Raw genomic sequence first — 14,707 nt, 5'->3', positions numbered from 1 at the left:
ATATGGGTGCCATGACAAACCACTCCAGAAATCTCGTTTTCCATTTAATTTGCATTGAAATCCAAGAACAAAAGGTAATATATTGCAGTTTATTAGTCCTGGAATGCATTCGTTTTCTCCACTGGGGCGCCAGCGCCCCAACCCCTTTTATTTTTACATGCGAGTTACACTGTTGACAAATGATTACGTGTTTACAGTTTTCTTCAGTGAACTAAAGAACACCTCCTCCTGAGCAAATAAGTAGGGGGGAGGCATTATTAGTCCAAATCAGAACAGCAGCCTAGAGTGGCAACACTGTTCATCCATCGATACATTACAGTGAGTGTTTATTTTTTAAGTGATAAGCTCATTGTTTTTCACAGAAGTATGCAATGTGCAAATTGTTTTATTTATTACAGGTACTTCTATAGAGCCTTCAATTTATGGCAGCCCTTTACATTATATATTGTACAAGATGAAAAATCCTAAACATTCTCTGCTTCGTCTTTTGCTTTGCTGTAGTGACTAGCCAAATATCTAAACTGATGCTCAAGATTCAATGTTTCTTAATAGTGTGGCTGATGAGGTGATGGCTAGTAAACACTCCAATTCGCTAGTGAGTTGAGGGAGTTTACAAGAGAGTCCCGTCTCAGGAACTCCGCAAAACAAGCAAGCATTTGCAGTGACACTTACTAAATCTCTTCCAACATATTTGCCTACAATTGGTTTTATTTCAACATAAGTGGAGCTTCACTGTAAACTGCTTCAAATGCATTCAAGAAACGAATGTGGGTAGTCACTTACACTCTCATCCACCATCTCGATAGAAAACAGCTTCCCCTCCCCTCGAGAGTTGCTCCAAGTGCGAATCTGACCTTTGTTGGTAACTCGAGCACGTATAGTCCACCTGGAAACAAAGCATGCCATACAAAAGCTAGTATAGCCCTCTGTTAAACTTCAAGTCAGCCATATAAGAATTATTATTAATACAAACAGAATACAATAGGGGAGGGGGGTGACTTGCTGGCATAATAGGGAGTTTAATGATGGGATACAGCAGTGAATTTAAAAGCACAGCAATAAGTGTGCGGTATCACAGGAAGCTTTTACAGATTTTAGCATAGCCAACAAATCTAATCAATAGCTAGTAACCTGCAAAAAAACTCCCTACTCTAAAGCACCACGGCTTGCTTGCTGAAAGAAAATCCAATACTACAGACAAGGTTTACATTTAAACTACCGCAGTGGAAATGGGCTAATGTGCCGATAATATGTGCTACAGTAATGTTTATGCTGGGAAAAGAGTGGGTAGAGTAGGTCACATTATTCTGATTGAAAAAACTCTTATTTAGGGAGAAGACATGCAAATTATTTAGCCTAAAGGAAATGACCATAGGTTATAAGGCAAGTAAAAAACAGTACCCCTTTTGCCCCCATTCTTCTGATTCCCTTTCACGAATATCTAGATATTATCTAGACAGATAAAAGTCTCCTTCAAGAAAAAAGTGGTAGTACACTTAAATCTAACGCTGCCTACTTTTAGCTTTCGGACTCCTATTTCAGCACAACGTTCTGAAGGGACATAAGGGTCAGAGGATAAAGCCAGCCATAGATGGTCAAACCATGTATGGACAGGCTCAATGTCCCCGAGTTGATTGATCAACTAGGGTACAACCAGCTTGCTGGATTTTACATGCGATCATCACTAGTGGCTGACTGTTATAGCCACTAGCAACAATTACTGTGTTCTCCTGATAGGGATGGCTTCCCCCACCCAGAGAACATAATGGCTCGGCGGTCGGGATTCCCCTGCCAACACTGTTTTGGTTGATGGGGGGAAAATCAAGGTAATTGTAAAATTCGCTCAGTCCATGGCTGGCCTAAGGGTCAGAGGATGGTACCATACTACGCAGCAGGGTACACGGCATTAAACTCCTGCTAGTAGGTGCCATGCTGAAAACTAAAAAGTACAGGATACGGGCTCTGCCTGAGAGGTCAGTATAATTTCTCCAGCAGGAAAGTTAGTCTGCCCTTTGTTAGAACCTGAAAGAGTGGCTTTAGGCACGGTTTCAAAAACAGCTAAATTATGAACCAGAGAAAATATCCAGTTTTCGTCAGTCAGTCAGTCTCAGATAATCTCTGGCAAACGTGTCCTCCGATTTCTTTCTTGCAGATTTGATGTGCGCTAATTTATTCACAAAAGCAGTGTATATGCAATATCACAAATCTCCTAGGACCAGGTGGCTGAACACCCACCAAATATACAAAATATCACCCAGAAACTCATTGCTTTTGTACAGCCATTTCAGGGGACTTTGAGTTGACTTCAATGTATGCAATCCGAATACCTGTCCAGGTTAATTACTTGAACAATACTTAATCTAAAGAACATCTAGGAAGCGGGATTTAATTCTGAGTGCCGCATATGTGTTCCTCTGTGGTGGAAGACTGAACTGTTTGAGCAGCTTGTTTCTAACCATTGGGACCCAGGGGAGCCATATCTCTATCATATGATTGCTGTGATAGCCTCTGATTGGCTGTCACAGTGATCATTCTCTCTCTAGCCTGTCCCTGTGTGGTTTCTCTTCTGTGAAGGGGAGTAACAGACTTCCCCTCTAGCAAAGAGGTAAAGATACCGTGATTTATCCTACACTCCTTGCTAAAGAAGAGCTCTGTTGGAAAAAAATAAATAAATAGATTAACTTGTTCAGGGCTTGATCTAGTTTAGTGAGTGTTAAGGGTCAGTATGTCAGTGTAAGTGCCAGTGTGTTTTAGATAAAAATCCATTGTTTTTTTGTCTTACCGTAAAATCCTTTTCGCTGATGTTCATTGACCAACAAAGCTCCATTGCTTCTTTGACCCTTGGGTTATGTTTTCCAAAAGGGCAGTCCCTGGGGGTATACTCCCACTTCCTGCTGTAGCTCTTCAGTTTTGTAACTAGCAGTATCAGAAGAACATAACCCCCAACTCATTAGAGGGGCGGGTGCTGCGTCAGTCAAGGATGAGAGAAAAGGATTTTACGGTAAGGCAAAAATTTAGTTATTTCTTTCGTTCATTGATGGACACATCTTCTTTGATCCTTGGGACGTCCCAAAGCAGTGTCAACATGAGGAGTGGGAAGAACACAGCAATAAACATACTTCCCAAAGGCTACAAGTAGCCAACCAGGTAAAACAGGAGCTTAACCAGAAAACAAATTGAGCTCACATGGCAAAAATTAATCACCTACAAAGACGACTAAACCTCTCCAACAGCGGCCTGCAACGCCTTGCGGCCAAATGCTGCAACAGATGCCAACATATCTACCCTAGAAACCTGCACAACTGACGCCAGATGACGGAAGGCCAAAGAGGCACTAAGCGCCCTCGTAGAACGCTCCCCAACAAGAAAACTGAGGATCTTGACCTTTAATACAAGAGGCCTGCACAGTATGCCTGATCCATTGGAAAAGGTCACAGCAGATGTGGGCAGCCCCTTACAGAAACCATCCGTAAGGACAAACAGGGAATCCGATTTTGTGGAACGACTCCGACTGCCTTACATTCTTTGGATGTGGTTCAGGAAATCTTTTCAGGGTGCTTAGGCTTATAACACAAGGAAAGCAACACAATGCTTTTATTTAAATGGAAACAAAAGGAGACGACCTTAGGAAGTATACTGGCAGGTACGAAGCACCACTTTCTCCGTGAACCACCAAGTAAGGTAAACAATACAGCTGCCAGCTCCGACACCGTCGGTGCAGAAGAAAAAGCCACCAAGCAAAGGCTACCTTCTAGGACAATGTAAGAGAAATCTCACAAATATTTTCCAACGGCGGTTAGTGAAGAACCGAAAGCACCAAGTTGAGATCACACAAGGGCAACGGAGACCGTACTGGGGGAGCCAAGTGGCGAACCACCTGAACATAGGCGAGGACCACAGAAGGCATTGCCAAAGGCTGAAGAAAGCAAACCGCCAATGGTCGAACTTGGCCCTTAATGGTACCCAAAGTCAGGTGCTACTCAACACCTCATTGGAGGAAACCAACTCGGAATCGCCGAAAAAGAGCAGGAGTGAGCCCAAGGGGATTCACATCCGCAAAGTACGCTCCTCAAAGGCAATGGTAAAGCTACCTAAAAGTAGATCTACTAGCTTGCAGCAGCGTGGGAAACATCAATTCAGACAGCCCTCTAGCCTTCAGCACTTAGCTTCGACAGCCAAGCCATTAAAGCCAGCGACTGTAAAACAAGATGGAGGATTGACCCTTGAGCCAACAGATTTCCTCTAAGAGGAAATTACAAAGGAACATCGGCGACAAACCATAACAGATCTGCGTACCAAGACCGTCAAAGCCAGTCTGGAGCCACTAGGATGGCTGTAATCCCTTCTGCTTCAAGCCTACTAAGTAATCTTGGCAGAAGTTTCATAAGAGGAAAGCCAGATTGCAGACGACACCAGTCCCAAAGGAGTCACCAGTATGTCTGTGGCGTCGACCAGAGGATCCCAAGACTGTGCCACAAACTCAAACACCTTCCTGTGGAAACGAGAGGCCATCGGGACCAACTCGGGAGTTCCCCACCAGAGACACCGCTGATGACCTCCGGAGGAAATGTCCAGTATATCGATCGGTATTCTGGATGCTTCAAGAAGCCAGACCCCCTGAACACAATCCGTGTCAAAACACGCCAACCTACCCGGACAGGCTGGCAACCATGGTGACCACCGTCCAGTACAGGGGAAGAAAAATTCACCCCGTCGAAGCACCAGAAAGCGAAGTCGCCGAAGCAGAAACCTTCTCGCACCCCGGCTCCACAGGATCAGATTGTCTAGATACTGTGGATCCTTGCTTCACACAGCAAAGAACTCTTGCAGAGGTCTTGTGTGGACAGATTTTGGAATTCGTCCCATGGGAGGAACACCTGGCTGAGGCAGAGTCCAGAACAGACCCAGATAGTCAAACTAGGTGGACGGAAACAAAGCCAATAACTGGAAATTAAATTTCCAACCAAACTCCTACAGGAGTCCCCACAGAAATCTCCTGGTTGTCCGACAGAACAGTCAGACTCTGCTCGAAGAAATTCACCCAGGTACTCCAGTACCACAAACCCCAGCTGACGCAACAACGCCAACACCGGGGCCAACCTCGTGAAAGCCTGAGAGAATGAGGCGAAACCTCTTGACAATGCTCCTTGTCCACGCTAAGCAAAGGAAGCGCGGATGACCGACATAGCGGAAAATGACGGTAAGCCTTGTTAATATCAATAGAGGCCAGAAGATTCCCCTGAAGTTGGAATGCAACTACCGTACGAATAGACTCCATTCAAAACATCTGTACCCGCACAAAACGATTCAGAACTTGGAGGTCCACAATTGGACGTACCGCACTTTCCTTCCTAGGCCCTGCAAACATGTCTGAATAAAAGCCATGAAACAAACGTTCGGATTCTGAGCCCGGAACAATCACCCCTTGTAGTAGCAAGTTTTTCACCGCCCCCAAGAGACCTCGGAGGCGGTCTGGGGATAAATGCAGGTGGAAGGAGAGAAGCGCATTAGAGGAGAAGATTGAAGACTTGATCTTGTAGCCAGGCCAATCAACTTATGGACTCACCCATCTGAATCAGAGGTCCACGGGTCCAGAGGAAGCAAAGACATCTTTCCCCACCCCAAATACGGGTGATGGCACCCCTTCAAGCAGAAGGTGTTTTCTGCAGGTCTGGAAAGACCCGCTCTCGACATACCAGACCGGGTCCGCAAAAGAACCTCCAAAGGAGGTCCTTTCAGAGAGGCCCCGAACAGGCTATTCCCCACAAAGGGAAGATCACACAAGACCTTCTAGACAGCTTTGTCCACAGAACAGTATATTAGCCATAACCAAAAAACCCGCCAGCTCTGCAAAGGCAGGTGGAGGCCGTTCCCTCTTCCAGAACCTGGCGCAAAAAAAAAAAAAAAAAAAAAAACTTTGCCCATTTTGGAAAGTCAGGCACCCTGAGCTATAGCGAACACCGGCCCAAGGACCGAATCGGCCACAGTAAAACATGTGGCAGACCAAAGTCTCGGCTGTCCTGTCAAAAAGATCTTGTGATAACCGGAGTCCCCCAATGGTGGGACTGCCCACGGACTCAGATTCCTTAGGAATACCGACTATCGAAACACTTAGGCACCGCCATACTGCGTTTAGAACAACTCGACTGACTCGTGACAAATTTGTCACAGTAGGTGGTAAAAACGGAAAAAACCTCCACCGCTCTTGAGGAACTGCAGCCCCAAGGGGACCGACGTCTCTGACACAGTAACGGCTGCATCCCAATATTTAAAATTACCCGCACAGATACAGATACATTCAGTGCATCCACCAGCGCCTTTGCAGAAAAAGGAATCATCCTCACAGTCAGAGCAACCGAAGTGTGCGGGCGCAAACCCAGTAGAGTCGCTATATGCCAAGCTCACCCTGAACATAAGCAGGGGAGGTCACCGACCACAGTCCCGCAAGGAGATGCCAGCTAAAAGCTCCACCTATTTGACCTAAGGGGTCTAAACTCCCTAGAGGGGGAAAGGGGGCCCTCCATGACGCAGACGCGAAGGCAAAATACCCACACAATGGCTGCTTCACTTCGTTAAAAAATGCAGCGCCCCCACGGTGCCACAGGCAGAGGGGGGGAGGCGGACGCACGTCTGCAGCTCTATCAACCCGTCAGCAGCTCGGCCAGCCAGTGGCGAGTAGGCCGCAAAGCCGCGGCCTAAATTTGGGGCCCGATCCGGCCGCGCGAGTCACGAGGCCGCCGGCAGCTCTGTTAGCTTCATTAGGAGCTCGGACAGCTTGGTTAGTCACTTGGACAGCTAGTTCCCTCAGCCGCAAGTAGGCTGCAAAGCCGCTGACTCAATTCTTCTGGCCGCGTGAGGCGCGCATCAGTCGTCAGTACCGTCCACTTTATCAGCAGTTCGGACAGCTTGGTCAGGCACTCTGACAACTGCAAGTAGGCCTCAAAACCGCGGTCTAAATTTTAAGCCCGATCCAACCACGTGAGGCACGGACCCCACGGATGATGAAACATCCGCTCCTCCCCAGTCCAATACCCTCCACAGAAAGGGGAGGTGGGGGTAGGTTGGGGCCAACCGTGACTGTTAGAGGAGCTAGGGGGAATAGAAGGGAACCCGGGGGTCTGACCATCCCAGGGAGGGGCCCACGTCCACCCTGAGGGACCACAAGGGGGGAGGGGGGACACTACTTACCACATCATTGAACCCGGGTGGGCACCACTCCAGGCAGACCACCTCCCCATCTTGGAATAGGGGGTGCTGCAGGCCAGAGGTACGCTGCGACTCAGGTTGTAACCAGGGCTATGCGTCCTCACGAGGCGTTTACTTGCTGGCCAGTCCCTGTCCAGTGGGACTAGGTCACGGCCGACCTAGCGACTCACCTAGTGCGGAGATGAGGCCTTCGCATGCTCGCTGGGCAGACTGGGAAAAACTTAAGGATCTAGGATATCCAGTCCATCACCCAGTCCGGCAATTGATTGTAGTTCTCACAAGAACAGAAAAAAAAAAAAAAAAAAAAAGAAAGAAAAAAAAAAAAAAAGAGAAGGAAAACATTGCGTCTAAAAAGGAAAAAATGCCAGGACCAGAGATCCCAGCAAGGAACTACGTCCTTACTCCAGACTAGGGAAAAAAAAAAAAAAAAAACTGAAGAGCTAGAGCAGGAAGTGGGAGTATACCCCTTAGGACTGCCCTATGGGCGTAGTCAAATTTTCCGCCTAGTGTCCTACTCCTATGGAGAGCAGTATAACCCAAGGGTCAAAGAAGATATAGAGCTGTGTCCTTCAATGAACATAAGCTAAAAAAAAAAAAAGTTTTCACATTTAGATAGAGATTACTATTCCCGAAATTAAAGCCCAATCTGTCCTGCAATGATATATATACAGTTATTCTAACAAGTCGAAGTTGTGAAATTGGGTTTATTGACTTGTTTTGACACTGGTCATGAAAGGGTTATTATGCCAGTTTCAATATAAAGCCAATAGAGGACACCAACTGCAAACACTTGCAATGCATCCAAATTCTGTCATTATGCAAATGTATGTTCAACCAAATGATTACCCTCCTGTGTGCAGTGTCATTCTTTTCTTTGTATTGTTTTACAATTCGGCTACCGAGCAACATGATCAGACTTAGGCTAAAGTGTGAGAAAGCTTGTACCTGCAACTGCTTTCCCTGCTGCAGTTATGCCTTGAAATATGAGTTTTCCCAACCGATTTCAACTTTTACAAATAGGTGTCAATGTCAAAAATATAAAATCCCACCGCAGGTTGCATTTGAAGTTCTTTATTCCCATGCTTCCAACCTTAAGTACAATCTGCTTATGGTTTTGCCTCCCCCCATAAGAATGCTAAAGACCTACTTTAATGAAACCTTTTCAGTTTTCATTACATGCCATATTTCAAAATATCGAAATGCCTTGAAGGGAGATTTCAACGGGTAATCCAAGGCACACTGCATTTGAATGCAAACTTTCCTAGGTAATACCCACATGTGATACAGAAGGGGGTGGGGACCAACATTAGGGCTAGTATCATTAGTCAAGTATTAAAAAAAGTGTCTTGTAAATATTACAATTTGCCTCTAAACATTTATGAAAGGACGACACTTACTTTGACTGGTATGGGTTTAGACTAGCAATTGGCACCACTTTTGCTTGGGATCCACCGGGGGTACTAAAAATACCTCCCCCGCCAAACGTTTTAGATACTCCTCTGTTCGTGAAAGGAGGGGGAGCTGTGGTAAAAAAAAAAATCCATACAAATCTTTTAAGGAAGATGACTAAATAAAAACACACACTTAAAAGATGCAGAATTATTAGACACATATAGGCGGATGTACGTGACTGCAGCGTTCAGCCCCCAAGTCAGAAACCACACAAGCTTTTAAGCCTCCATAATACAATGAAGTAAAAAATAACTATGGAACCCACAAGGCTCAGGAGAAATCATGAAGATGAAATCAAGAGCCTTTAAAGGTTCTAGTCTGAAGGGAAGACTGAGCCCACATATCATGGCACTGTCCGCAATGCAGATATTACTCGACATGCCAAAATAGAATAATGTGCCTTATGAGGCATTCCATTAACTCAAATCTGCTTAACACCATATACAGGAAAACCGTGATGTAATCCTAACAAAACGTTCTAAAAATATACCATATTTATTATGAATGAACAATCCTGAAGGGAGGTTTTTTTTTTTTTTTTGTTTAAATTCAAACAAAGCATTATATACTAATTTCATCATACTCCAGAAAGGTCAAAAATGCATACAATTGATAAAAGATGGCAATGCTGAAATGAATATGAAAAGGACCACAAATACTATGATCAATCCAGAAATGGCAGAAATTCATTCACATTTGTAACCAGATGTTTTAATGAGCAATCATCTTTTTTTTTTTTTTTTGACAACAGGATTTATTTAAAGTCACCTCTAAATAAAGCTACAACTTGAGTTTAAAAGTGTAGCATCCACAAAAACCTTTCGGTAGAGGTGGTTACATCATCTGTCATGTATGTGTTGCTGTCGACGGATATTTTCCCCCAACCTCCCGTCTCACTAAAAAGTGATGACAACCTGTTCTAACAAAATAAAACTATAGAACAGTGGTCTCCAAACTGCAGCCCTTTGCTTGCCTTTTATCTGGCCCTTAAAACATTCCCCACACTGTAAGAAACAGTAGGGCAACTGACACCAAAGACGGAGCACCATTCCTCCCATCTGACACCAAAGACGGAGCACCATTCCTCCCCACTGACACCAAGGACGGGGCACCATTCCTCCCCACTGACACCAAGGACGGGGCACCATTCCTCCCCACTGACACCAAGGATGGGGCACCATTCCTCCCCACTGACACCAAGGACGGGGCACCATTCCTCCCCACTGACACCAAGGACGGGGCACCATTCCTCCCCACTGACACCAAGAATGCAAGAATGGGGCACTGGGGAGCGTGTCCAAGATGGCGGAATGACCAGACGTCTATTTCAGAGCTCTGCTGAAGGAAATTTATTTCACTTCTCCTGGCTGGGTTTCTCTGTGATCCAGCTTGGGCAAGTTAACAAGGGCTGCCCTCCTACACATTCCGGGAATGGTAGAGGGGGTAAGAAGCCTTATTTCCCCCAAGGAATAACAAATACAGCTAGCACAGAGCCTCAGCAGAGCAGCAGCCAGACGGCACGTGTTAACATAGCATCCCAGACAGACCAGCCAGAGGAGCCTGCCACCTTGTCACCAGGTATCCCAGGGATCATGGCAGCCATTGCCACATGCCAGAAGGCCCTCAAAATAGATGCGCTTCAGCGGACATAGGGCTCACCCGACAAGACCTGGATAAGGTCCATTTCTGCTTATCTACAGCTAAAGCATGGGTGGGACTGTTCAAGATACTGTGGTGGACAGGTGCAATCTGTTCTCTGCAGTCAAAGGTCAAGGTGTTGGGAGTACCGTGCCGAGGACGCTGAGAACAGATGCAGGCAGAACAATATCCATATCATCAGCCTAGCAGAGGGAGCAGATGGTAGGAAGAACCCCACCCCTCTTTGCGGAGAAGCCCTTCCAATTTTTGCTGCCTGCCGCTTAACTATCCCCATACTCTACAGTCGGGAGGGCCCATCGTATGCCACCACAGCTAGGGCCTCATTAACTTGTATGCCAAGATTTTAGCTAAAATTTTGGCCAATAGGTTAGCCACGGTACTGGAGGAGATTATCCATGTTGACCAAACAGGGTTTATGCCCTGAAAGGCTACTCACATCAACCTTCGTCACCTCTTTCTCACCCTTTCAGTCTCCCATGCAAATAGTGGACAAAGGGTCATCGTCAAGCCAAAAAAGGTGTTTGACCCAGTGGAGTGAGAATTCCCGTGAGAGACGTTGGGTTTTGGGCCCAAGTTCCTTCAGTGGTTACACATGCTGTATTGTGCTCCCAAAGGCCATATTTAAAATGATAGCTGGTCTGCATCTTTTCCACTACAGAGAGGTACTTAACAAGGGTGTCCTCTATCCCCTGCCCTCTTTGCCTTGGCCTTTGAGCCATTCCCCATCTTAATTCGAGACTCCGACTTGGTAAAGGAATTAAAGGTGGGTCCCCTGGAGGAAACAAATTCTTTATACGTAGACGCACTCTTCCATCTCCAGGATGCCGATGCGTCTCTAATGGGCCATACACACTATACGGTTTTCTGAATACTTTTTCGTTTAGACTTAACAAAACCATATAATATGAGGTCAAACCTAAACACTTTCAATTTGTATGCAATCTGGCAGGCCCTTGCGCTACATAGAAAAGGTAAATCTGAAGGAAAAAGTCTTCAGAAAATCTTATAGTGTTTATGGCCCTTTAGAGCGGCTCTGGATCTTTTTAATGAATTCGGACAGTTCTCGTAATAAATTGGTCAAAATAAATGCTATTCCCCCTAGACCCCCCAGGCACGGGTGGCAGCTGTGCATGTCCCGTTACTTTGGGTTGACCAGTTTTTGTACTTGGGTGTCCAGGTACGGCGGGAATAGACCAGCTTTTTTTATTAACTTAAATTTGCTGCCGGTACTCTCCCAACTTTGGTCAAAGTGTGACTCGTGGGCTTCTTTGCAGTTGAATCTCATGTGACGCATAAACCTAAAATAATGGTCTCTCCCCAAATTTTTGTATGCGTTCCGTAATTGCCCTACCTGGATACCCATTTCCTTCTTTAAAGAAATTGACAGGTGTATTGGAACATTTGGGGGGGGGGGGGGGGGGGTGCTCTCCCCAGACTGGCAAGATCCACTCTACACCATCCTGTGCGATGTGGAGGATTAGGGCTAATGTGGCCGTGTCTCTTGAGGCGGCCATCCTAGGTTCGCTCCACGAGCTCGCCAACCTGGTCTATAGACTCCAGGGCCTACTTTGAACTTCTTTATTACCATTCAATAATAAATAGATAAATAAATAAAGACGCACACGCTATTTAACAATACACGTGCAGCTATACTACTAAATGCCACTCACCTGAGTTCTGAACTGGTTTATTCTGTACAGGAGCAGGAGAAGGAGCAGGAACAGAAGCCGGAGCTGCTGGGGTTGCTGCTGTCTGGCCTGAAAAACAGTGTGCATTATAAAGCAATTTTTGTTTTTTATTTGCATACAGCAGTCAAATGTTAGCATTCCTGTCAGGTTTTTACTGTCATTTATGTCCCTGCTGGGGTAATTCCCCCTCTCCATTTGTCTTGGTGACCAATGTCAAAAGCACTGAAAATAAAGAGAATTCCAAAATTCTGAGTTGGCCCCAGAACAGGAATAAAAGAGGAAGTCTTCCCAAGTGGGATATTTTTGCAGTAGCAAAAAGTATTTCCCCTTACTTCAGAGCCATTCTGGTCTTTACTCAAAGCTGTTATTAATCCCTACCCCAAAACCCATCATCATATAAAAGAACAAAAGCCAACGCCTCTATTGTCCCCGAATGTCAGACACTTGAAAGTTGTAATTAAACTGCCACACCACCGCTAAGAGGTTCAGATACAACTTTATTTCATAAAAGGTCATGGATACAATTTAAAAAAGTATCCAGGGTGTTTCGGGGGTCCAAGTGTTTCCCTCATAAGGGCCTGACTGACAACAAAGTGAACAAACCAGAATTAACCTGGACCTACACTGGTATCCCTTTCAGAGTAAATTAACCACTTTACTACCAGTCACGTAACCTCTACGTCGGCTGACTTTGAGTGGTTATATCGGGATGATGCCTCTAGCTAGAGGCATCATCCCGGTACCGTTGTTTGAAGCCGACGGTCGGCTTTCCGTCGGTAACGATCGATGCGGCTCGGGAGCCGCTCGATCGTTACCCGGGGGGGCGGGAGGGGACGTCCCCCCCTCCCGCGGCTTTGCTCGGGGCTACCGTCCCACCGGGAGCCCCGAGCACCCAGCCGGCACGTCCGCCGGCTGGATGGAGTCCCGATGAATGCCGGAAACGGCATCGATCGGGTCTCCGATGACGTAACCCGGAGGCGGCGTCCATGACGTCACGTCCGGGTTACTGTGCTGCAAAAGGCGGCAGATTTGAAAAACGGCTGTATGCAAAAATGCCGTTTTCGGCGTTTTGCATACAGGGCAGTGTAGTGGAGGGGTCTAGGGTCTTTTAGACCCTCGATCCCTCCATAAAGTGTACCTGTCACGACATATTGCTGTCACCAGGGATGTTTACATTGCTTGTGACAGCAATAAAAGTGATCAGATTTTTTTTTTTTTTAAAAACCTGTAATAAAGTTTAAAAAAAAAAGAAAAAATAAATAGGAAAAAAAAAAAAAAAAAAAATTTAGCCGTCCCCGTCACCGTTAGCTCGCGCACAAAAAAAAACGTATACGCAAGTCGAGCCGCAAATGAAATCGCTGTTCAAACCACACATGTGAGGTATCGCCGCGATCGCCAGAGCGTGGGCAATAATTAAAAAAAAAGAGCTACACTCTAACTCTAAACTGGTAACCGTTAAATAAATTTAAAGCGTCGCAGATTGAGATCTCTATTGACCGTAGTTTGTCGCCATCCCACGGGGGGGCGCAATTTTAAACCGTAACATGTTTGGTATCTATTTACTCGGCGTGACATCATCTTTCACAATATACAAAAAAAATGGGCTAACTTTACTGTTTAGTATTTTTTAAATGCAGTGAAATGTGATTTTTCAAATTTTTTCCAAAAAAAATGGCGTTTTAAAGACCGCTGCGCAAATACCGCGTGACAAAAATTTTTGCAATGACCGACATTTTATTCTCCAGAGTCTTTGCTAAAAAAATATATATAATGTTTGGGGGTTCTAAGTAGTTTTCTAGGAAAAAATACTGGTTTTAACTTGTGAACAAAAAGTGTCCGAAATAGGGCTGGGGCTAAAGTGGTTAAAAGCACAGGCAAAAGTCTGCAGCTTGTTTCGGAGCGGGCCAGTCAGGCCCTGATAAGATGGGCACTTGAACCCCCAAAATTTTATTTAGATACTTTTTGAATTGCACCCCTGAACTTTAATGGAAAAAAGTTGTATGTGGCCTATTAGCAGTGGTGTGGTGCTTCAATTTCAATTTCTATTTACATCCCACTAAAAGCCAAGGAGACTGTGGAGATCCTCTGGGGTATAGAAGCCGCCTACTCAGGAACCAGATTATTTATACCAACAGTAATATCTTAAAATGACAATACCAGTAAAACAAGCCTACGGGTCCAGCATCATCTTTCCAATTTCCTCAACTTGAAAGTTAAAAGGACATGGTGCATGGCTACAGTATGCTCACATAATTTGTAATAAAAACATTCTTGCCATTCTGAAGATTCCCTCCAACCACTTAGCATATTCTTTTACATATACTGTGATTCTGTACTTGCCAAATATGCTGCAGAAATCTCCCTGCTGCAGCCGTTTTAACTGTGGGCAGCTGAAGTTGCTGACTTTTCACTTCCTGGATTTGCAACAATGTAAAGTAGTGATTGTACAGCTTGTATAACAGTTGGAATACTGCCCTGCAACCCAGTCTTCGACGGGAAGGGATCATGCTCTGCTTCAGTATGTCACAATACACATTGGCATTCATGGTTCTCTCAATGAACTATAGCTCCCCAGTGTCAGCAGCACTCATGCAGCCCCAGACCATGACACTCTCACCACCATACTTGACTGTAGGCAAGACACACTTGTTTTTGTACTCCTCACTTGGTTGCCGCCACACACCCTTGACAAGTTTATCTCG

General features: G+C 45.4%; 1 protein-coding gene across 1 annotated transcript in view; it reads right to left on the bottom strand.

The window, feature by feature from the left end:
• The window catches only part of RPA1 (replication protein A1), a 165,039-nt gene that overhangs the window by 90,435 nt on the left and 59,897 nt on the right, over positions 1-14,707 (bottom strand). Inside the window, exons 6-8 of the mRNA XM_082246769.1 lie at positions 11,988-12,074; positions 8,604-8,727; positions 784-886 (exon numbers count right to left, since the gene is read on the bottom strand). Coding sequence (XP_082102895.1) covers positions 784-886; positions 8,604-8,727; positions 11,988-12,074 — 314 coding nt within the window. The remainder of the gene's footprint in view (positions 1-783; positions 887-8,603; positions 8,728-11,987; positions 12,075-14,707) is intronic.

Source organism: Pelophylax lessonae (assembly GCF_965119305.1).
Source record: "Pelophylax lessonae genome assembly, chromosome: 2".
NCBI classification, from domain to species: Eukaryota; Metazoa; Chordata; class Amphibia; order Anura; family Ranidae; genus Pelophylax; species Pelophylax lessonae.
This window is presented reverse-complemented; position numbering and strand designations above follow the sequence as displayed.